The 24,144-nt window shown below is 38.6% G+C and overlaps 1 protein-coding gene, 1 long non-coding RNA gene and 1 pseudogene across 2 annotated transcripts in view; 1 reads left to right on the top strand and 2 right to left on the bottom strand.

The window, feature by feature from the left end:
* ENTPD7 (ectonucleoside triphosphate diphosphohydrolase 7) overlaps positions 1-20,357 on the top strand; it is a 45,658-nt gene extending 25,301 nt beyond the window's left edge. Inside the window, exons 6-13 of the mRNA XM_043597228.1 lie at positions 446-549; positions 3,657-3,713; positions 7,586-7,719; positions 10,955-11,121; positions 13,336-13,660; positions 15,759-15,844; positions 16,843-17,004; positions 18,452-20,357. Of these exons, the coding sequence (XP_043453163.1) occupies positions 446-549; positions 3,657-3,713; positions 7,586-7,719; positions 10,955-11,121; positions 13,336-13,660; positions 15,759-15,844; positions 16,843-17,004; positions 18,452-18,683 (1,267 nt within the window). The 3' untranslated portion in view covers positions 18,684-20,357. The remainder of the gene's footprint in view (positions 1-445; positions 550-3,656; positions 3,714-7,585; positions 7,720-10,954; positions 11,122-13,335; positions 13,661-15,758; positions 15,845-16,842; positions 17,005-18,451) is intronic.
* Positions 883-10,177, bottom strand: LOC122493127. Its single transcript, XR_006299828.1, has 2 exons — positions 10,141-10,177; positions 883-1,141 (listed from the first exon to the last, which is right to left on the bottom strand). It is a non-coding gene; the product is annotated as an uncharacterized LOC122493127 (long non-coding RNA).
* Positions 12,130-13,202, bottom strand: LOC122493490 (annotated as a pseudogene).
* Positions 20,358-24,144: the final 3,787 nt, after the last annotated feature.

Raw genomic sequence — 24,144 nt, forward strand, 5'->3', positions numbered from 1 at the left:
AATTTGTGGATCTAACAGTGCTTGTTGTGTGGTAATATGAGGTGTTGTTTCTGTATTGTGTAAGATCTGAGGATCAGATTGTGTTCCTTAGTCTGACAGCTTCCCTTCGTAGTAGTTAGGAATCATGCAATTATGAAACTGTGCTTCCTGCCACTTATATATACTCAGTGTTGTGAGAGGCACAGAACTGTGGTCTCATCTTTTAATACTATTTGAATTATACAATTACACAAAGAAAAAGTATTACTAGTATCATATTGCCTTTTAAGTGGAAGGATATACTTTGGAGGCAGTTTCAACCTTTGAAATCAAGTGAAGTGCCAAAAAGAAGCATGGCTCAACTAGTGGATGGACTATCTGAGCAATGAGGTAGAAGTGCAAGTTGAAGCTAATTGTGAGAAGAGTGTTTAGCGATTAACTTTTATATTTTTGTTCTTTCTTGCAGAAAGCAGCTGGCTATCTTGGCTGATCTGGTGAGAGATTTACCTCTGGAGTTTGACTTCCTCTTTTCACAGTCTCAGGCAGAAGTGATCTCTGGGAAGCAGGAAGGTACTGGGCCTTGAGGGGTGCACTCCTTCAGCTCCTAGCCAATCATGGCATAGTCTCTCTGCTAGGGGTGGGGTTAGGATTACTTTATATATTTGATTTTTATTTTTCTTCGGGTAATTTTCTTGATTCTGTCATATGTTTTTTTTTTTAATTATCATTTGCATATTCTGCATTGGTGTCTGTTATAGATTGCTGCTTCTGGAAGTCATATATTTATATTTATTTTTAACTTTGTGCTAAGTACTGTGTTTATAAGAACATATTAGTATTTAGTGATGATTCCAAGTGAGTATTTGGTTAGCTAATTGTAGTTTTCAAAACATAAGTACTTTTAGTCTACTCTTACTTAATTTCCACGAGTAACTTCTATAATCACTAACACACCAATAAGCAAGGACCAACCAGTGACAACCACTAGCCAAGTTCCATAACTATATAACGCTGCAATTCCCATGGCCTCTTCACTAAAAAACCCTGAATCACCTGTATCATAGATCACCCAATCACCTGCACCATTAAACTTAAATACAACCTCAACCTCATCTTCTTTTAAAATATAACAAGCAGTTAATAATTCTGCTGACACCCCGTACTGGGGGTTGTACTGAGTTTGCCAAATTCTAATGTAAAGCAAATTATTAAAGTAAGGGGAAACGTTAATAGGGGATGATCATTATTTACTTTTCTTTTGTTATGGGCTCTCCTTTTATTGCGTTTATTTTTTATTTTTATTTAAAAAAAATTTTTTTTTTCAACGTTTATTTATTTTTGGGACAGAGAGACAGAGCATGAACGGGGGAGGGGCAGAGAGAGAGGGAGACACAGAACCGGAAACAGGCTCCAGGCTCTGAGCCATCAGCCCAGAGCCTGACGCGGGGCTCGAACTCCCGGACCGCGAGATCATGACCTGGCTGAAGTTGGACGCTTAACCGACTGCGCCACCCAGGCGCCCCTATTGCATTTATTTTTTAAATGTTGATTTATTTATTTTGAAGGAGAGGGAGCAAGCAGGGGAGGAGCAGAGAGAGAGGGGGAGAGAGAATCCCAAGCAGGCTCCATGCTCAGTGCAGAGCCCAACTCAGGGATCCATCTTACCACCATGAGACCATGACCTGAACTGAATCCAAGAGTCAGAAGCTTAACAAACTGCATCACGCAGGCACCCCCCCCCCCTTTATTGTATTTATTATGAAGTACTGATACTTCCCTAAAAGCTTGCACTGCTGGGTTTGTAGTTTTGAGGTAGAATTGAATATATGTTCTCATGTGGCCCAAATGTGGCCTACATGACAAATTATGTTTCCATTTCTTGAAAAAGAGAAAATCTTCTGTGCATTCTGAATTTTTTTAAATGTTTATTTATTTTTGAATAAGAGAGACAGAGTGTGAGTGGGGTAGGAGCAGAGAGAGAGGGAGACACAGAATCCGAAGCAGGCTCCAGGCTCTGAGCTGTCAGCACAGAGCCTGATGTGGGGCTTGAACTCACGAACCGTGAGATCATGACCTGAGCTGAAGTCAGATGCTGATTATCAACTGAGCCACCCAGGCGCCCCTCTTCTGTACATTCTAGTTGCAGTTCACATAAAGGAAAAGATTTACCTTTTCAATTTCAGTATTGCATTCTCCAGTTCTAAAATTTTCATTTGATTCTTTATGTTCTCTTCCTTTGCTGAGACTTTCTATCTTTCCGTTCATTGTAAGACTGGTCTTATTTCTTAGTTATATAGCTGCTTTAGTATCTCTGTCTGGTAATTCTGACATCTGTGTCATCTTGGGGTTGGCATCTTTTCCCTTAGGAGTTGAGATTTTCCTAGTTCTTTTCATGCTAAGTAATTTTATATTGTATCCTGGACATTTTGAAAGTTATACTATGAAACTGGGTCTTGTTTCAATCGTAAGGAAAATACTGACTTTTGTTTGTGTTAGCAGGGAGTTGACCTGGTTAGGTTCATGCCTCAAGTTCTGACCTGCCTTCTGTGATTGTAGTGATTCATTTTTCAAAGCCTTGTCACTGCTATTTGGGTTTGTACCATTTGTGTGTCACCCAGTGGTCAGTCTAAAATCTGGGCATAGTCCATACAAATGGAGTGTCTAGCTAGTACGGTTCTCAGAACCTTTGGTATATTGTGTATGAGATCCATGCATGTGTTGCTTGGCTGTGAGCCCAGGAGTTCATACATCACTTTATTCCTTACTCTCTGTGATCTCCCCAACACTTTCTGGTTCCCTGGGGCTCACTTTCATGGTCCTCCAGTTAGAAAGCCAGGGCTTTAATTTGCCTACTCTGCCATACATTTCCCATGATTGCATCTGCATCCAGGGCTAAATGGTGGAGGACATGGAGAAAAATCAGCAATAGGGATTTTCTTCAGTTCTTAAGGCTGTAGCTCCTCTAGTCAGAGAAGATTCATATCCTTCACAGTTTTAGGCACCTGCCCAACTTCTACCTCTGCTGTTGCAGGATTGCCTGGGGTAGCAGAGAACAAAATGAAGGGAAAAAAACCCAAGGGATTTTCCTCCATTCTTTCGGAGCCTTTGGGGTCTCTTTTAATGCTCCTTGGAGCAGAAAGCAAGGCCTTGAAGTTCTTTCCCTCCACACCTGGATGTCCTTTTGTGTTTCAAGCTGCTTTTGAGTCCAGGCCAGGCAATATCTGAGGGGAAAATATGGGACACTCACTACAGGTTTGGTGGTACTTTAACTTCTGATCTCTGACTCAGTGTGCCTCTTATGATTTCCTTCCAGAGTTCTCACAAATCTGCTCCATATATTCCATGCAGTTTACACTGTGTTCGGTGGGATGACAGGATAGAGTGTGCTTACCTCCTCTTGCCCAGAGCCAGAATCCAAGATGCACATTTTTTACATTTGTTTTTGCACATTAATTTAGAAAACGCAAATTTACACATTAATTTAGACAATGCAAATCATTTTAAAAGGGAAAAGCATCACAAGATAAGAGATTTTGAATTCATACACTAAGAGTATGGAATAAAATACTATTATCACTTTTTTCCTAAGAAAAGGAGGAAAAGAACAGCCCTGGGAGAGGTGTATACATGGCATAGCAATAGAGAATTAAGCATGGGCTTTTATGTTTCTTACCTAGGAGTTTATGCATGGATTGGAATCAACTTTGTTTTGGGAAGATTCGACCATGAGGATGGTGAGTAATGTTGTCATCTTAAGACAGTTCTAAGGACTGAACGAAGGTTTATGTTGTAACCTATCAGTGTAATATAAGTGCCACATTTGAGTGATTTTTCTTTCTTTTTTTTTTAAAAGTAAAGATGCTTCATTTTCCAGTCCTACTTTCCCTTCTTTTATTTCTTTTTAAATTTTTAATATGGAAAGTTAGAAACATTTACAGAAGTAAATAATAATAAAATGAATTTCCATGAGCCCATTACTCAGACTCAACACTAATTAGTGGTTGGTCAGTTTTTTGGCTCCACCCTCCCTCCATACAACACAGGTTTTTTTCCTTTTGGATTTTAAAAAGCAAACCACAGACATATCATTTTATCTTCTTGTACTTCAGCGTTTATCTCTCACCAATGAGGAGCTTCAAAACAACTGAGATATCCACAATGCCATTCTTAAATTTAAAAAAGTTAACAATTTCTAGTATTGTGTAACATCTATCTAATACCCAGGTAGAGACTTCCTTTATTGTATCAAGAATATTTATTTGTAATTGTCTTGTTAAAATCAGAATCTGAACAAGGATCATAATTACATTTGATTGATAAGTTTCTTTATAACAGCTTTCCCCCTCCCACCTCTTTTCCTCAAATCATTCATTAAAAACACAAAAACAAAACTGGCTCACTTGATAGAATGAAATTACCACATTCTTAATTTGATTGACTGAATTTTTGTGGGGTCTTAAACATGCTTCTCATCCCTCCTTATGTCTTATAAATTGGAGATTAGATACAGAAACTTGATTAGACACCGATTCAATTCCTTTGGCAAGAATAAATAATAAATAAAGATTGGCACTAAGTGTTTCCTACTACATCACATCAGAAGTTTTATAAGGTCTGCTTGTCCCACTTCAGTCACATTAAGACTGATCAGGTTTCAGGGTTCAGGTATTGTCAGCCTGATCTAATCTATTATGAAAATTCTCCAGCCACTTTTCACTTAATGGTTATAGTAGCCAATTGTGATTGTTGTTTAGATTCGTTTTTTCATTAGAGGTTGCAAAATAGTTATTTTTCTAATTCCTTCATTTCTTCTGCATTTAACAGTTGGGGTTTTTATATAACAAAATTTTCTTCATTAACTATTTGATTATCCTGGAATACAGTTCTAAATGGAAAGACAGGATAGATCTTTCATTCTTTCATTTATCAAGTTTTTGATTAATGAGTTGATGTCCTAGCAACTTCCAAAGGTAACTAGTGAAGTTTTTTTTCAGTATCATTATGAGTTTGTAGATTTTAATGTGTTTGATGCATCGTAGTCCATTGCATCATCATTCTTTTCAGTGCTCAAATTACACCATCATTGGCCAGTTGGAGCACCTATAGGTTGGCTTCTGTACCTTTTAACATCCCAATAGTCTTTTATATTTCCCTTGCTTTTTGGCACACTAAGGTATATTCCATGCTTGTCTTGTATTTTTTCTACCTTCGACCTAGCATCGGACATTTTTTAAGGAGCCCTGGTTTCTTTTATTGGAAAATGATATTTAGAGACCATGGATGCCAGGAGTGCTTATTGCTCCTAGATTATCCTTACTTCTAGGCCCTTTCAGTACAGAGCTAGAAAATATGTATTTTTAGAAAGAGAAAAAGAAATCATGATAGTTCCAATTCATATTTAAGATTATAAGGTTATACAAAAAAGTGAAAAATCCATACACTGAAAACTGTAGAAAACTTATGAAAGAAATTGAAGAAGGCACACCAAAAAATCGAAAAATATTCCATGCTCCTGGATTGGAAGAACAAATATTGTTAAAATGTCCATACTACCCAAAGCAATCTAAATATTCAATGCTATCCCTGTCAAAATAACACCAGCATTCTTCACAGAGCTAGAACAAACCATCCTAAAATTTGTATGGAACCAGAAAAGACCCCGAATAGCCAAAGCAATCCTGATAAAGAAAACCAAAGCTGGAGGCGTCACACTCCTGGACTTCAAGATGTATTATAAAGCTGTAATCATCAAGACAGTATGGTACTGGCACAAAAACAGACCCTCAGATGAATGGAACAGAATAGAGAACCCAGAAATGGATCCACAAACATACGGCCAATTAATCTTTGACAAAGCAGCAAAGAATATCCAATGGAATACAGTCTCTTGAGCAAATGGTGCTGGGAAAACTGGACAGTAACATGCAGAAGAATGATCCTGGACCACTTTCTTACACCATACACAAAAAATAAACTCAAAATGGATGAAAGACCTAAACGTAAGACAGGAAGCCATCAAAATCCTAGAGGAGAAAGCAGGCAAAAACCTCTTTGACCTCGGCCCCAGAAACTTCTTACTCAACATGTCTCCAGCGGCAAGCAACACAAAAGCAAAAATGAACTATTGGGACCTCATCAAACTAAAAAGCTTCTGCACAGCAAAGGAAACAATCGGCACAACTAAAAGGCAACCGACAGAATGGGAAAAGATATTTGCAAACAACATATCAGATAAAGAGTTAGTATCCAAAATCTATAAAGAACTTAGCAAACTGAACACCCAAAAAACAAATAATCCAGTGAAGAAATGGGCAAAAGACATGAATAGACACTTCTCCAAAGAAGACATCCAGATGGCCAACTGACACATGAAAAAATGCTCAACATCAGTCATCATCAGGGAAATACAAATCAAAACCACAATGAGATGCCACCTCACACCAGTCAGAATGGCTAACATTAACAACTCAGGCAAGACTGCGGAGAAAGGGGAACTCTTTTGCACTGCTGGTAGGAATGCAAACTGGTGCAGCCACTCCGGAAAACAATATGGAAGCTTCTCAAAAAGTTAAAAATAGGACTACCCTATGACCTAGCAATCACACTACTAGTTATATATCCAGGGGATACAAGTGTGCTGTTTCGGAGGGGCACATGCACCCCAATGTTTATAGCAGTGCTATCGACAGTAGCCAAAGTATGGAAAGAGCCCAAATGTCCATCAACAGATGAATAAAGATGTGATACACACACACACACACACACACACACACACACACACACACACATACATATACAATGGAGTATTACTCAGCAGTCAAAAAAATGAAATCTTGCCATTTGCAACAACATGGAAAGAACTAGAGGGCATTATGCTAAGCTAAACTAGTCAGAGAAAAACAAATATATGACTTCACTCATGTGGAATTTAAGATATAAAACAGATGAACATAAGGGAAGGGAAGCAAAAATAATATAAAAACAGGGAGGGGGACAAAACAGACTCTTAAATACAGAGAACAAACTGAGAACTGAGGGTTGCTGGAAGGGCTATGGATGAGGGGATGGGCTAAATGGGCAAGGGGCATTAGGGAAGACACTTGTTGGGATGAGCACTGGGTGTTTTACATAGGGGATGAATCTATAATCTCCTAAAATCATTATTGCACTATATGCTAACTAACTTGAATATAAATAAAAATAAATTAATTAAAAAAAGATTATAAGGTTGTTGCTTAATATTGTTGAGTTTATACCTGTATGTTTTTTTCTTTTATGCTGCGTATTTGTTCCTAAACATATTAATATAAACATTTATTTGCTTTATTTCATAACACGTTTAATGGCTTAAAAAATTATTATCAATAAGACTACTACAATGCAGTTTAAGATATTTATTTGCTTCTGTTGTCAGTAAGATACATCCTATAAGGGATATAGTAAAAATGTTACTTGAAAGAATTCTCTGTAATACATAGTTGATACAGTGAGATTGATTTATTTCAGTTTGCTCTTCATTTTTTAAGGGATTTCTATTTTGATTTTTTTTTCATTTTTGATTTGTTTTTTAATTACTAGGCCTTTTCTTTTCCCTTATTTATTTCAGAATCAGATGCTGAGGGTCCCCAGGAATTGGCAACAGGGCGCAGAAGGACAGTAGGGATACTAGATATGGGAGGAGCCTCTCTCCAAATTGCTTATGAAGTTCCTACCTCAGCCTCTGTCCTTTCTCCGAAACAGGTATATTACCTTTTAGGGATATTGGGTTGCTACAAATGCCAGTATTTGGGAAAGAAGATCACTGTTTTTTGACTTAGACCAATTTGCATGGGTCCAAATATTTGTTCAGATACTCACTAGCTTACATTATCTTGGTTAGGTTACCTCTCTGAGCTTTAATCTCCTCCTGTATGAAAAGAGAATAATAATAGTATCCACTTCATGAAGTTGGGAAGATGAAATGACACCATGTGTGTAAAGCACTTGACAAACTTTCCAACATGTGCTAAATGTTTAATGTATTTTAGCAGTTATACTCCCTGTCTCCTGGGACTGCTAGAAGATTAAACATGATAATTCATATAAAGCCCAGAGTACAGTATTTGGTACATACTTGTTCATTAAATGTTATTTCCTTTCCCTTACTTGTGATTCCATTCTTGTGCTTCTAAATTCCTTACCAGACTAGAATGTAAAGAATATATGTATCTTGAGGAAAGAGTTTTATCATAGAGAGGAAGAAGAGCTGCAGTTTTTAAACACCTGTTGTGTGCAAGGAATGAGACATATTGTACTGCCCCCCAAAACTTATTATAATCTATCAGTGAAGACAGCCTGTGATAACAGGCAGACTATGGAAGTACTAAAATTTGATCTAAACCAGGGTTTCTCATCATTGGCACTATTGACAGTCTGAGCTGGATAAATCTTTGTTGTCGAGAGCTGTCCTGTGCATAATATGATGTTTAGCAGCATCCCTGGCCTCTACCAGATATCAGTAATGTTCCCACTCTACTCGTCTACTACATGAATGGGAGTCATGCTGGCTTCCTGGAAAGTAAGGTATTTACCTGGGCCCTGGATGGTAAGTAGGCTTTTGCATTTGAAGGTTGAGGAAGGCCACCTTTATGGAGGAAATAGTATGTACAAGGGCACAAAGAAAGCAGCAAAGAGCTCAGAATGTCCAAGAAACGTTGAATAGCCTGTTGTAGTATAGAATTTTCCAGTATAGTAAGTCTAGGAAGATAAGATGAAGTTAAATTGTAAGGAGTCTTGGGTGCTATGCTAGGGAATTTCACTTTTATTTCTATAGATGGAGGAGAATCAGCAAAGGTTTTTGAGTAGGGCAGTCATATGGGCCTCAGTTTCATCATCTATGAAATAATTAAATTCTGAAGGTCCTTTTCAGCTCCATTATGTGACTGATAATAGATCCAATCTGTTTTTTTAGGAAAATAATTTTGTTGTCTGTATGAGAAAGAAATGTAGGTCAGGGAACCTTGGGTAAGAGGTAATAAGGGCTGAACTAGGCAATGTAAGTGGAAATGGAATGGAGGGCACAGATCTCAGGGGTATTTTGGAAAAAACAAAACAAAACAGTGTAATGTAATGGTGTGGATAGGGCAGAGAGGGATACCGAGTGATGCTGAGGTTCCCACCTAGGTACCTGGTAGGGTAAGGAATTCAGTCACTGAGAGAGACCCCAGGGTAAAGGGTGGGTTGATGCTAAGCAAATGAGTATGGTCTGGAGGTTTGGGTGAGAACAATTTTCTGGTCTCTAGCCCAAGTCCTTGTAACCAATGAATTCAGTTTTATGTATGATGAATTTGAGATCTCTGAGGAGCATATATGCCTAAATATCCAGCAAGATTGTTGGGAATGTGGGTTTAACAATCAGAAGGGGTCTGTGCAAGGGTTGGAAATTTGGGGAACGAGGTTGTAAGACATTTTAGTCTTTATTTGTTAGTATGTAGTCAACAGGTAAAATGAAGGCATTGTTCTGGTAAGTGGCACTTATCCTTAAAGTCTTAAATAAAGGACTTTTTTGTTTGTGCAGATTTAGAAAGCAACACTAGTATAGAAAGTATACTTGCAAGCAACAAGTTAGATGTAGCCTGGTAATATAACGGTCTTACAGATGGATTTTAGGGCTTGGTAAATAACGAAAGGAACAATGAGACAAAGTACAATAGTGCTTTAAAAAATATAAGTAATCCTAAGTGCCTAAAGTGGTTTTTTTGGTACAATTCACAAAGTTGTGCACATTCAAAAAGTAATGCAACCACCACTACCGAATTCTAGAACATTTTCATTACCCTGAAAAGAAACCCCACATTCATTAGCAGTCACTTGCCATTCTCCTCCCTCTAGCTCCAGCAACCACTAATCTGCTTTATGTCTCCTGTGGATTTGCCTCTTCTGAGTACTTCACATAAATGGAATCATACAATATGTGACGTTTTGTGTCTGGCTCCTTTCACTTAGCAAAATATTTTCAGGGTTCATCTCTGTTGTAACATGGATCAGAACTTCATTTCTCTTCATGGTTGAATAACCATATGACCATGCCATATTTTGTTTATGCATTCATCAGATGATGGACTTTTGGATTTTTGTTTCCAGTTTTTGACTATTATGGATAATGCTGCTGTGAACATTCACATATACATTTTTGATTAGTCATACTTTTCAGTCCTCTTATATATATACTTAGTGAAATTGCTGGGCATGATAGCATTTTCATTAATTAAAAATAAATACATGCAAAACAATAATTTAATTTTACAACAGTATGTACAAATATATGTTACATTAAGCACATTAGAATGTGGGGGTAGGAATGGGGGTGAGTATGAGGATAAAAGGAAGTAAATAGACAAAACAGAAATGGGGCTTTGCCATGGTAATGAGCCGTGAACTGAGGAGTGTGATTAACTCAAACTATGGACTGAAGTCAAAAAAAAAAAAAAAAAATAGACCATCTTTTCATTAGAGGTACTGTAAAATGGAACTTTCCTGGTCCTAGTCCCTGTCATAGGATACATTAAAGCTTCTTGAATAGAATTGTAAAAACCCATAGAATAGGTCTCAGGATGATCTTCCAAATTCCTGAAATTTATTTTTATCAAAAGATTTTTTCTTTCCTGATGATAAAAGTAGTACATTCTCATTTTGGCAAACTGGAAAATCTGAAAAGTACATGCAAGAAAATGACATTATCTGTAATGATTCTGCCTTGTATAGAACTACAGATCCTGTTGTTGTCTCTAATTTGGTATTTAGTCTCTGTACTTTTTTGTTCAGGCTTGTCATTTTGTGTCTTTGTTGAAAATAATGTTATGAGAATGAAAGAATGCTATAAGATATTTTAAAGGGTAGTTACAGCACACGAAGACTGGTATATTGGTAACGTCATAGCTCTCTGTAAATCAACCAAAATGAAAATTCCCTTTTTTCTCTTTACATTGTATTATAGGAAGAAGAAGCAAAGATCCTGCTGGCTGAATTCAACCTGGGCTGTGATGTGCAACACACTGAACATGTGTACAGGGTTTATGTCACAACCTTCCTGGGTTTTGGAGGCAACTTTGCCCGGCAGCGCTATGAAGATCTTGTGCTGAATGAAACCCTTACCAAAAATAGGTACTTTGGACATGGGGATCTGTGCCTCTGAAATAGAATGTTGTCAGGGTGCAGATATTAGGAAGAAATACTCATATTCTACTAAGATAGGTATGTCCTTGCTTCCTCCTCCTTCCTGACCACTCTCGTCAATGGGGTAGTGTCACTACTAATAGAGACCCTCCATTGGTATTCCCACTTGATCTAGGTTAGGGTGCATTCTGGTCTTTGCTCTTAGGACTCAGAAAAGTATAGCAGCTTACTATGGTGATCTCTTGCTGTGTCCTTTTTCAGAAATGGTATCACAGGATAAGTGAGGCTAAGTTATTAATTTACAATGTGCAGTATAATGTAGTTCTTAGCAGTTCCCTCTTGGTAGAAGACATATTTGTTCACTTACAGTGGAGTTGCATCTTACGTGGGAGTGAGGTTCCATAGTGTGCATAAAAGATAAAAAGCATGTGAAGTTAGAAATAATCTTCACATTGTTCTCTCATTAAGTCCAGAATAGCCAGTTTTTCCTGCAGCGTGGACAGATCACTGATTCTTCATTTGGCTACCACATGAAGTATTTAGACCATAATGTTCAAATAGTTGTGGGTTTTTTTTTCTTTAGTATTTAAAATTATTGTATCACTACGTACGTTGAAGGAAGTATAAGACAGCAGAGGTTTTTTTCACCATAAAATTACTTACCCCATTTGTTTTGCTAGAAATACTAACTTGAAGAAATACCGCTATTGTATTAATTACAATTATGAATATGGCGATTTGTAATAATTGGTCCACAGCAGTTGTCTTATTTGGGACCATAATAAAGAAAATACTGTCTCCTGATTCTTTTTTGTTTTTGTAAGTCTCAACTACCAAGAGGTCAAGGTGTTTTAGGAGACTCCTGTTATACCGGGTGATGGACGAATGCCTTAAAACCAAGCAGTGTGTTTGCATTCTGAAAATACTCTCCAGTCTGTACAGATGTTGCTTGGGCTGTGGAGCTCAGATCGCTCCTGCTGGCAGTCCAAAGAACAATTATGAAAGTTTTACACCAGTTTTGTTGTGTTCCATCTTTGCTAGCTGCTGTGTTTCCTTTTCCATTTCCTTCCTTTGTCGTTCTGCTGCCCTTTTCTCTTTGCTGTTTCCTGCCTCAGAACTTGCCAGGCTGTATCATGGCTGCCACCATGCATCAATATGTGCATTGGTATTTCTTGCCAAGTTCCTAATTGAGAAGACTGATCATTCATCTTGTGTAGCTGCTACACAAGCTACAAGAGAAACCCATGCTTCCTGGGATGTCAAAATGTAATGGTTCTTTCTTCTTAATATGACTTTCTGAGTTTTTTTAATAGTTGGTGTCACATCCTTAAAATAGGTTCCAATTGTTCCAGAACATTTTGTTGTGTTGCCACGTTCCCAGTCCCTCCTTCAGTCTTTACATCATGGAGGCTTCTTCATCCCAGGAAGTCCACCCTTCAGCGTCTGTCTGTTTAGGAACTGATGAATAATTAACCGCAGTTGACAAAGTTATTTGGTCTCCACTAATTTCTGTCCTCGGCCAGATTTAATCTCTCCAGGAACGGGAATATTGTTGCTGGGCAAATGCAGACTTGAAAAAGCCAGAACCATTTAATGGCCAAGATGGGGATTAGAACTTGCCCCAACCTGTCCCTCCCCACGTGGGGCCAGGCAGGTCCTTCCTATGGCCAGCCGTTGTCACTGACCACTGACACATCCTTCTCCTCAGGAAACTCCTCCAACCTTCTCTCTTTACCTTCTCCCAGGTGTTTTGCTAAACGTTAGAACCACACTCAGTGTGGTGAGATCTTGGCACTTCTAAGAAGCAGTGTAATGAAGACTAGATTGAGACCAGCAGATTAATATCTCTAGTTTCACTATACATTGGGAAATATACATGTTGATTAAAAGGTTGAACAAAATTTGATCACTGCCATATTTCTCTCCTTATCTTCCTCCTTCCTCCCTTCCTTCCTTCCTTCCATCCATCCACCCACCCACCCTTCCTTCCTTCTTTCCTTTGTTTCTGCTAAATTGAATTTGCTTAAGTTAAATGTTCATGTGTTGTGACTGCATGGTTGATACTCCATGCTTGTTTCTAGGGATGCCATATAAAACAAGATATCTGTGAAGCACATTCTTTGGCCAAGTTTCTTATAGGCATTTTTTAAAGAGGTTGAATACATTAGTGATGTGTTTTGTTTGTTATTGTCATTGTGGTAGGTTGCTGGGCCAGAAGACAGGTCTGAGTCCCGACAATCCATTTCTGGATCCCTGCCTGCCCGTGGGACTCACAGATGTGGTGGAGAGGAACAGCCAGGTGCTGCATATCCGAGGAAGAGGAGACTGGTCTTCTTGCGGGGCAATGCTGAGCCCCCTGCTGGCTCGCCCCAACACCAGCCAGGCCTCGCTGAATGGAATCTACCAGTCACCAATTGACTTCAATAACAGCGAGTTCTACGGTTTCTCTGAGTTTTTTTACTGTACAGAGGATGTGTTACGCATCGGTGGCCGTTACCATGGGCCAACGTTTGCCAAGGCTGCTCAGGTAAATTATTTATAGTAAAGATGATTCATACCAGCAGCAGCCGTTTCTCTATGCCTAACTTTGTGCCAGATGCTGTGCAAAGGGCTTTGTATGCCTGATTTCACTGATTTCTTCACAGGAGGAGCTCTGTGAACCTTCATTTTACAGATGAGAAAGTGGACTCAGAAGTTAAGGAGCACACTGTGCTGTACTATCTTCTAGTTCATTAAACTTAGGTTTCCATGTATGTCCTGATCACCCAAATTATCACCCAGCTCCAAAATCTTTGTGGTGGCTAATGGTTTTTCCTCTAGCTTTCCAGTAATCTTGTTTAATGTTTGTGGTCAAAAGTGTCATCCCCAGATATCTTTCCCCTCACTTGGTATTCTCAGTTGTAATGTGCTTTTGGAAATGAGGTCACACAGGTGGGCAAGTCTACTTTGATTTTCTTGGTTTGTCAGGAGGCCAGAATGGTATATAGGGTCACTTGGAATATTAAAAAGATATTGGGAAAAGCAATGTCAGGGGTACTATTTAAAACTAAAATGCAGGGGCGCCTGGGTGGCGCAGTCGGTTAAGCATCCGACTTCAGCCAGGTCACAATCTCGCGGTCCGTGAGTTCGAGCCCCGCGTCAGGCTCTGGGCTGATGGCTCAGAGCCTGGAGCCTGTTTCCGATTCTGTGTCTCCCTCTCTCTCTGCCCCTCCCCCGTTCATGCTCTGTCTCTCTCTGTCCCAAAATAAATAAACGTTGGAAAAAAAAAAAAAAAGCAGTAAGTTTAAAAAAAATAAAAAATAAAAAATAAAACTAAAATGCAGAAGAAATAAAATTTCATTTAGAGCATATATAGGACATTAGCAGCTTATAGGCTTAAATCATTAGTTACCTGAACAGGTAAAAGTTTCTCTAGCTTTCTATAGCTCCTTTAATTTAGATTCATCTCTGAAGGTTTGCCTGTCTTTCTGATCTTGTAGAAGAGAAACTTATGGGAAGAATTTGACCTTGTATTTTATTCTTTTCTTTCTGCTTTGTTACAGTTCTCTAGGGTTCCCTGGATAGAAGACTTCCAATTTAATAATGTCTGTACTATGTGTATTATTCTGTTCCCTGAAGGCAGTCCCTAAGAAATATTGAGGAAAACCTGGTTTGTATTTGTTCTTTCCTCTCCAGCCTCCAGGAATACACTTATATTCCTTTTCCTTTCTAGCATCTAGGGCTGCCTAACTGTTCATGGCCTACGTCTTTCTCTCATTTTAAAACTTCTTCAAATTCTGTTCCCTTGAACACCAAAGGGCTCAAGTTACTGCTTACTCAAATTGCTAGTGGCTTCATATGTTCTTTTTCCCAGGTGAAAGAGATAATTTTGTTCCCTTACTTTTTTTTTTTTTACTTTGACTCAACTGTTATTTTCCCAGTGATACCTTCCCTAGCAACCATATCCAAAACTGCAGCCCTCCCCAATTTCACCTATTTCCCTTTCCTGCTTTATTTTTCCATGAGCATTTATGTCATGTAACACACTCTATATGTAAATGTGTACGTGTATACATGTCTTATGTATGCATGCATGTATATGGTTATTGTCTGTTTTTTATCACTAGAATGTGAGCTTCATGAGGACAGAAAGTTTTGTCTGTTTTGTTCACTGCTAGATCTCCCTGGCACCTAGAAGAGCACCTGGCACAAAGTAGACATTCAGAGGAAAGGAATGGTTCTTTGGGGAGAACTATAGCAGGGGAACAGGCCAGTGGTAGAATTTGACCATTCTATTCCATCTGCTTTACTTCCTCATCTTACATAGTGTAGAATGAGGCTCCCTTTGGCTTTGATGTTGCTATTTCTGGTCCTAACCTTACCCCTCTCTGAAGCCAAAGAGGCTCAGGAGCTGTGTTGGGCTGGCTTTGTACTGGACTTGAGGTGATGGGAATAAAAAGGAGACCCTCAGGAACCTGTGTTCTGGCACTTGCTTTGCACAGTGTCCAGGGAATGAATGTGGCATTTCTGTTTTCCTTTGTCAACTAGTCACCCACAAGTAACTTTAGACATGGAACAGGTGAGACTGTAGGGAAATTAGTTGTGCTTTAATTTCATGTTCCTCTGTTTCTCTTTGGTTGTTCCAGGATTACTGTGGCATGGCTTGGTCAGTCCTAACTCAGAGATTCAAGAATGGTCTCTTTTCATCACATGCAGATGAGCATCGACTCAAGTGAGTAGCTTCCTTTTTTCCCTAAGATTGGCCTGAAAACGCAGATGGCAGATTATAATGAGAGAGAGAGAGAACAAGCAAGAATACAGATGGAATTTTCTGTTGAAGGAGAATCAAGAATTTGATTTTTAGATTTTGATTTTCTGAGTGATAAGGGCCAAAATAGTGAGCCTATTTTAGCGAAGCCAGGGAAAACCAGGGTTACCAAAAGGCTCATTCCAAATGGTTTGAAATCAAAAGTGGTGCTTTTTTAAAGCTTTTAATTAAAAGATTGAACATGCAGAAAAGTGGAAAGAACAGTAACATAAATCCTCACCCAGCTTCAACAAATACCAGTATTTTGCCAGTTTGGTTCATCAGTCCTCCCATTTTGTAAACATTTTAGTTAATACATTTTAACCATAAACAAAAATAGAATGGTATAATGAATTTCTGTGTACCTATCACCCTGCTTCTCTGCTAACAGCTACCAACTTCTGGCAAATCTTATTTCATTTCTTTTCCCACCCTCTTACCACAATTGGGTTCTTTTGAAACAAATCCCAGACATCATGTAATTACAGCAGGCTCCTTAAAAATAAGGACTCTTATAAAAAGAAAGAGAAAAACACAGCAATAGCATTATGGCATAAAGGTGTTCCTGCACTTTTGTGGTAAACATCAAGGTAAAGTAGGCTCAGATTTGGCTCCACCTAGAGGCGAGGAAGGTGAACTGGGGAGAGAGATCCTTTTTGACATCCAATGGGAGTATGTGGAAAGTATTCTTTTTTCTTCTTCTTCTTCTTTTTTTTAAAAATTTTTTTTTTCAACGTTTATTCATTTTTGGGACAGAGAGAGACAGAGCATGAATGGGGGAGGGGCAGAGAGAGGGAGACACAGAATCAGAAACAGGCTCCAGGCTCTGAGCCATCAGCCCAGAGCCTGACGCGGGGCTCGAACTCGCAGACCGCGTCTTCTTCTTCTTCTTAAAAAAAAACATTTATTGTTTTGTCACACAGATATCAGTGTTTTAAATCGGCTTGGATGTACCAAGTTCTTCATGAAGGATTCCACTTTCCCTATGACTACCCACACCTGCAGACAGCCCAGCTGGTATATGACCGAGAAGTTCAGTGGACACTGGGAGCCATTCTGTATAAAACACGATTCTTACCCCTCAGGTAAAGTGGACTGAACTGGCATCTTGAACTTAGAGGATATTGGTGTCTCAGAATAGGTTTCTTAAGTGACCACTCTCCCTCAAAAATGCATCCAAATTAACTCCCTTTATTACTATCCCATGAACTATTATTACTAACCAGTTATGTTGAAACAGAAAGAAGGTTGAGAATTTAATCCGGAGTCTCTTTTTTAGCTTCGCAATTTCAGGAATGCAGTTTTGTTTATGCATAATAAATCATTCTTTAGGATTGAGCTCTTACTAATCAGTTCTAAGATTCTTACTGATAAACCAAAATTCATTCTTAGGTTATTGTAGAAAACATCTGATTAGAGAGCTAGGGAATGCTGGCTGTATAGAGCAGTCTTTCCTAATGGGTAGAGTCACTCTAGACATCATGTCATTGACTTGGAAGGCTTTTGGTGGGCCAGAATTTAGAACAAAGCACACAAGATGCTTTTAGGGGGGTATTGTCACTAAGCTATGATAGCCTGATGTCTTGCTCTATGTATATAAGGTATTTGGGATAATGTTTGGGTACTCTCTCCCCTGTATTATTTCGGATAAACTAAAATGAAATTTTAATCTTTGCTGCCTGTTTCTTTAAACCCAATATTGTCAGAAACCAGGTAGCTGATAGATGTGAGAGAAGTGGGGAGCTGGAGAGTACGTGCTGTAGATGAAGGGCTGACTCCTATCATGCGGAAGTGCTGTCCCAGCATCTTCCAGTTGTCATTTGTCAGGACAAGCCAGAAATCCATATTTTATAAGCAGCGTTTCAGTTTGGAGATTCACATTTAGAGAAAACACTGCAGGTCGAACCAAACAAAAACGGATCCAGTATCTGGACCTCCAAACTGCAGCTTCTGTTCTAAGCAGGCAGGCTCCTGCACTTTGGTTTACATGTCTCCTCTTTTTTTTCCAGATTATAAAACAGTTGATCAGGCAACCACTTTCTTTAGATATATCCTAAAGAAAGCACAGGAAGCACAGCCAATTTTTTTAAGGATTTCAATACACTCTGATTTCTTGATTGGATTTAGGGACCACCCTATTCTTGTTAGAACCATAGTTACAAACTGTATGTATGTATTTACAGAATGGCATGGGACCACTGTTAAGACAATCAGTATTATAGATGATCAGTCTTATCTCACTGTTCACTTTTTTGTCTTCTCATTTTGTCCCCATTCTGGAGGACGTAGGCCTGTGAGGAGAAAGAAAGTACAGGAGGAATCACATAGGCCTGTGAGGAAAAGAAAGTACAGGAGGAATCACATAGCAGTCCTAGGGCTAGAGACGTTCTTCAGCTTTGCTTGCTCTGTGGAACTGGTATCAGCATATTTGCATGGATAGAATAAATGATATAACACCACTGGCCTTTTAAATCCGCATGAATGTTTTTCTTTGAAATTAACGTTACTTGTCACCTTCAAACTCTTGCCTAGGGATCTACGGCAAGAAGGTGTCCGGCAGGCCCATGGTAGCTGGTTCCGTCTCTCCTTTGTCTACAACCACTATCTCTTCTTCGCCTGTATCCTGGTGGTGCTACTGGCCATCATCCTGTACCTTCTGCGGCTACGCCGGATTCACCACCGACAAACTAGAACCTCAGCTCCATTGGACTTGCTGTGGATCGAGGAGGTGGTGCCCATGATTGGGGTACAGGTAGGGCCATGAGGCCGGACAAGGACATAGAAAGCTCGAGTACCCTAGGGTTGCTGCCCATTGACTTCCACTACTTTCTTGTACCGGCCTCAGATGCTGCTTTGCCTGACCTTGGGATATTTGGCCTTGGAATTTCTACCTTAATATCTACTTTAATTCCTTCTCAGTATCCAGGTCCTCTTCTCTAAGAGAAACCAGAATTTAGTCTGTGAAGAACTAAATAATGAGAGTTTGGTGCTAACAAAGAGGACCAACCTTAGTCCAACTGAAGCATGCTTCTACTCCTTTATCTGAGAGGTCTAGTGTGTTCCTGGCATCTAGACTTTCCCCCCTTGCTAAAGCATGAAGTTTGACATTCGGCAAACTGGAAGCCTGGTTGAAACCAAATTTGGAGCATCTGATACAAAGCCGAAGACATTCCAGCAAGTGCAGCAGCCCCTTCTTTCTCTGTAACAGAGATATCATTTATGTGGAGATCCACACCCTTTCATAGGGATCCAAGATATTTGCATTTCGCTGAAACAGATATGAACTTCCAGGCAACCAAAATAACATAGTTTCTTTGCTTACTTGACAAAGAAGCCGTTATGAGTGTGGTCCAAGATCCCTGACGTAGTGTTGCTGATGTTGATTATTATATGATTTTAAAAGGGTTTAGAACCCCTTCTAAATGAATGGTCAATCAAAGATTTTGACAGTATCTTATGTGATACCTGGTATGACCAGGATAGAAAACGTTTCTATGACTATATGCCTCACCGGCTGTTTGGGCATTAATTTTTCTTTTTGAGCCTTAAGTGTGCTTGTAAGATGGAGAAACTGATAGGGTTGGAGATCTGGATTTGTCTGGTTTTAAGTCACTGTCTCTAGGCCTATTTTTATGAGCCCCTTTACAGGAAAACAAACAAAAAAAAGAGTTCTTTTATTTCACTACAGTCAATATGTAGTTTGGGAAGGGGGGTGTATTTGTTGTTTTTAAAGAAGGAAAGAACAATAGTATCAGGAGAATGGGCAAAGGCAATAAAATCCAAGGTCTTAATTTATTAATGTTTTCTGAGAAATAGAAATTTTCCCAATTTGACTCTTTGGAATGTCTGAAAAGAAGCAAATTCTAAACTTTGAAAAACAGATATATCTGTTAGTAAGCCACATGGCGTCTTTCAGAACATTTGTAAAGAGTTTGCTCAGTCACAGACCACATTTCCATTAATGAGGAGAGAAGAAAGCCATACGATTACATTTTAATCCACTACCCTTCAGGAGCTTTGTTCCTCCTCTACATGTAGCCTTTAAATTGCATGGGGATTTCTTTTTCATCAACTCGCATCTTCCCCTATGGGATCTTCTTCATACTTCATCCTTCCCTTTATGCAGCCTTGAATGTCCTGCCCAAGAATATGCTCCCAGACTTGAAATAGCTTTCTTTTCTGTCACTTTATTTTTACGATTAGATGAGTAGAGGGAATCATCTCTGACTTTAATGGGGAAAAAGTTGGAAATATTAAAACATAAATTTCCACACTGGGAGCCAGAAGGAATTAAATGCCTCATAAAACAGAGAAAAATAAGCCGAGATCCTCCTCGAAATAAATTGAGATGAAAATAAGTATGCTGTTAGTTGGTAGGTGAAGAGATGATGAGTCTTAAATTGTTTTCAAATTAAATAAAAATGGATCTAGCAAAAGAGTCTTATAGTTCCCTGTGGAAATATTTTTTACTTTTCATTAGGGTTCATGTCACAGCAATTTCCTTTAATTTTTAAGACTTCTAAATTTCCTTGATCTTCTTTGACTTCTTATCTTTGTGTCACTGCAAGTGAGCCCTCGCCTTGTGATGGCTGCTTATAAATAATGTCCGAATGTGTTTTTTGCTAGCCAATGCCTCCTGAGGTACTCTTTCTTTTTCCCTCATCTTGGTTTCCAGATACTATTTTTTGGTTTTCTTGTAAGATCTGGTCAATGATCTTGTCAAAAGCTACCTAATTGGCTAATAGTGATCACATTCGTGTGCTCAAAATTTAGCTGAAGCAGGGAGGAGGTGGTGATGAGTCCAGTTTGAAAGCTCTTATTAATGAAGTTATTCTTCCTCCTGGTTATAACATTTGTTAAGCATTTAGTGTGTATCATATACTCTTAAGAATTTGTGTATATTATTTAATCATTATGACAGCCTTTCAGATTGATACTACTTTTTGTGTTCTTTTTATAATTGAGAAACTCAGGATACCCTATGCTTATCATTTTTCAATGTAAATGTATTTCTTACTCTTAATTTATTCTAAATAGTTTTTGAGTTTTCGTTTAGTGTATTATATCCTGTTTATTACTTTGATCTTATGGGATCTGGGCTTGTCCTTGTTACCACGAGTATGACTTCCCAGAAACCCATGGTAGAAATGTAAGAAGCACAGATTTTTACCATATCCCTCAGAAAAACTAATATTTGTTGTTGATATTGGTTCCTGTGCTTCTGTCATTTGTTCCCAATTAATAATTTTGCATGAAATCTCATTAGCGAGAAACATAAGCCATTTGTTCTCCAAGAGCCAATTACTTCTACATATTGCTGTCTCCTAAGAGTCTGTCTCCCTTATAGAACCAGTCTACCTTGCCTCTACACCTCTTTTTGCCCTCGGTTTTTTAAAGATTTTTTAAGATCTCTATTGCATTTCTGCACTTTTCAGTAGTCTCCTTGTGAAGATAATTACAGTTTCATTAAATTCACATCCCACTCATTCCTTTGAATCTTACCAGCCAGTCTTCTTGATACCAGAAAAATGAATCTGAACTGCTTTAGTACTTTTATCATTAGTGAGACAGGTCACAGATGTCAAAATCAGAGTCCGTGCTGATAGGAGTTGTGATGCTTTATTAGCCTTACGATGGCACAACCCATCACTTTTCTCTGACTTCTTCTTACTAGGACATAATGAAAATAGGTATAATACTCAGTTATCTAGCATTACATTGACTTCAGTTGCAGTTAACTCTAAGCCAAATTTTACCATCTTTGTCTCTGTACCTTAACTCCTTGAATTGACCTTCCTTGGTATAGGGAATTTAGTCACTTTCCAACAACCTTGTGTTTATCCTTTAATGTCATCCAAAGGATTCTGCCTCCCTCTCCTCAGCCTGACAGCTTTCTTTAACTTCCAGGGCCTTAGGCTGTGATTATTAAAATGTGGTTGATTGAGTCTGCCATGCATCTGTTAAGCTCATCTTTTTAGTTATTAACATTTATTATCACATCCACATTTGTGTTGTTGAAGTATAGTTGACATATACTTGTTTCAAGTGTGGAACATAATGACTCTATTTGTATACACTGCAACATGATCACCACAATGAATCTAGTTTCCCCCATCACCATATAAAGTTATATGACATGCAACACAGTGTTATTGACTGTAGTCACCATGCTGAACATTACATCCCATGACATGACTTATTTATTTTATGACTGGGGTTTGTACCTCTTGATTCCCTTCTTCCATTTTGCCAGTCCTCCTTCTCCCCTGACTCTGGCAACCTCCAATCTGTTCTCTGCATTTATGAGTTTTGTTGTTTTTTTGGTTCCACATATAAATGAAACCATGTGGTGTTTGTCTTTCTCTGACGTATTTCGTTTAACGTAACACCCACAAGGTCCATCCATGTCACAAATGGCAAGATTTCATTCTTTTTTATGGCTGAATAGTATCCCTCTGTGTGTGTGTGTGTGTGTGTGTGTGTGTGTGTGTGTGTATATACACATCTTCTTTATCCATTCATCCATCAATGGACACTTTGGTTGTTTCCTTATCTTGGCTATTGTGCATAATGCTGCAGTGAACATAGGAGTGCACATGTCTTTTTGAATTACTGCTTTTTTTTTTTTGTCTTCTCACCATTTTTAAAAAAATTTTCATATTAAATATAATTTATTGTCAAATTGGTTTCCACACAACACCCAGTGCTCATCCCAACAGGTGCCCTCCTCAATGCCCATCACCCACTTTCCCCTCTCCCCCACCCCCCATCAACCCTTGGTTTGTTCTCAGTATTTGAGAGTCTCTTATGGTTTGCCTCCCTCCCTCTCTCTGCTTTCATTTTCTTCAGATAAATAGCCAGAAATGAACTTGCCAGAAATAACCAGAAATGGAACATGGTAGTTCCATTTTTAGTTTTTTTGAGGAACCTCTCTACTGTTTGCCATTGTGGCTGTACCAATTTACATTCCCACCAAAAGTGCACAATAGTTCCCTTTTCTCTACATCCTCACTGACACTTGTCATTTCTTATCTTTGTGATAATAGCCATTCTGATAGGTGTGAGAGGATATATCTCATGGTTTTGATTTGCATTTCTCTGATGATTATTGAGCATCTTTCATGTACCTGTTGACCATCTGCATGTCTTCTTTGGACAAATGTCTGTTCAGGTCCTCTGTCCATTTTTAAATCAGATTTTGTTTTGTTACTAAGTTGTAGAAGTTCTTTTTATAATTTGGATATTAACCCCTTATCAGATTTATGATTTGCAAATATCTTCTGCCATTTAGTATCTTGCCTTTTTATTTTGTTGATGGTTTCCTTTGCTGTGCAGAAAGCTTTTTAGTTTGATATAATCCCATTTGTTTATTTTGGTTTTTATAGTCATTGCCTTTGGAGTTAGATCCAAAAAATTATCACCAAGAATGATATCAAGGAGCTCACTGCCTATGTTTTCTTCTAGGAGTCTTATGGTTTCTGGTCTTATATCCAGATCTTTAATCCATTTTGAGTCAATTGTTGTGTATGGTGTAAAATAGTGGTCCAGTTTCATTCTTTTCCATGTGGCTGTCCAGTTTTTCCAACACCATTTATTGAAGAGACTTTCGTTTCCCCACTGTGTATTCTTGCCTCCTTTGTTGGAAATTAATTGACCATACATTCAAAGATTTATTTCTGGGCTCTCTATTCTGTTGTATTGATCGAGCGTCCATTTTTATGCCAATACCATATTGTTCTGTTTACTATAGTTTTGTGATACAGTCTGAAATCAAGGGGCATGATGCCTTCACATCCATATTTCCATTTTTGAAATAAAATAACTTCTACTTATCGGTATTATCTAAATAGATGCTCTCCCTACCCCTATTAACATGCTTTTGTTTTGCTTTTTGTCAGGAGTGAAAGACAAGTGGGTGGTATGATTTAAGGAAAAGAAGACTGGACTTTACAAATAGCCGGTTTGGATTCTTAGTCCTGGCTTTGTCACTGACTAGCTCTGGTACTCTCTAGGCAAGTCACTTGCCCTCTCTGGTTCTTTTTTCATCTATAAAACAAGGTGGCTAGACAAGATGCTCTGAGGCTAGTTCCAAAGGAAGAACTGTTGGCCTAAGGAACTAAAGGCAGGAGAAAATGTAGGAAAATGGTAAGAGTTTCAGGAACAGGATTTTGGCCTTTGGTTTAAAAGGACAGGATGACCGGGGCGCCTGGGTGGCGCAGTCGGTT

This window comes from Prionailurus bengalensis, chromosome D2, assembly GCF_016509475.1.
Source record: "Prionailurus bengalensis isolate Pbe53 chromosome D2, Fcat_Pben_1.1_paternal_pri, whole genome shotgun sequence".
In the NCBI taxonomy this organism is placed as follows: domain Eukaryota; kingdom Metazoa; phylum Chordata; class Mammalia; order Carnivora; family Felidae; genus Prionailurus; species Prionailurus bengalensis.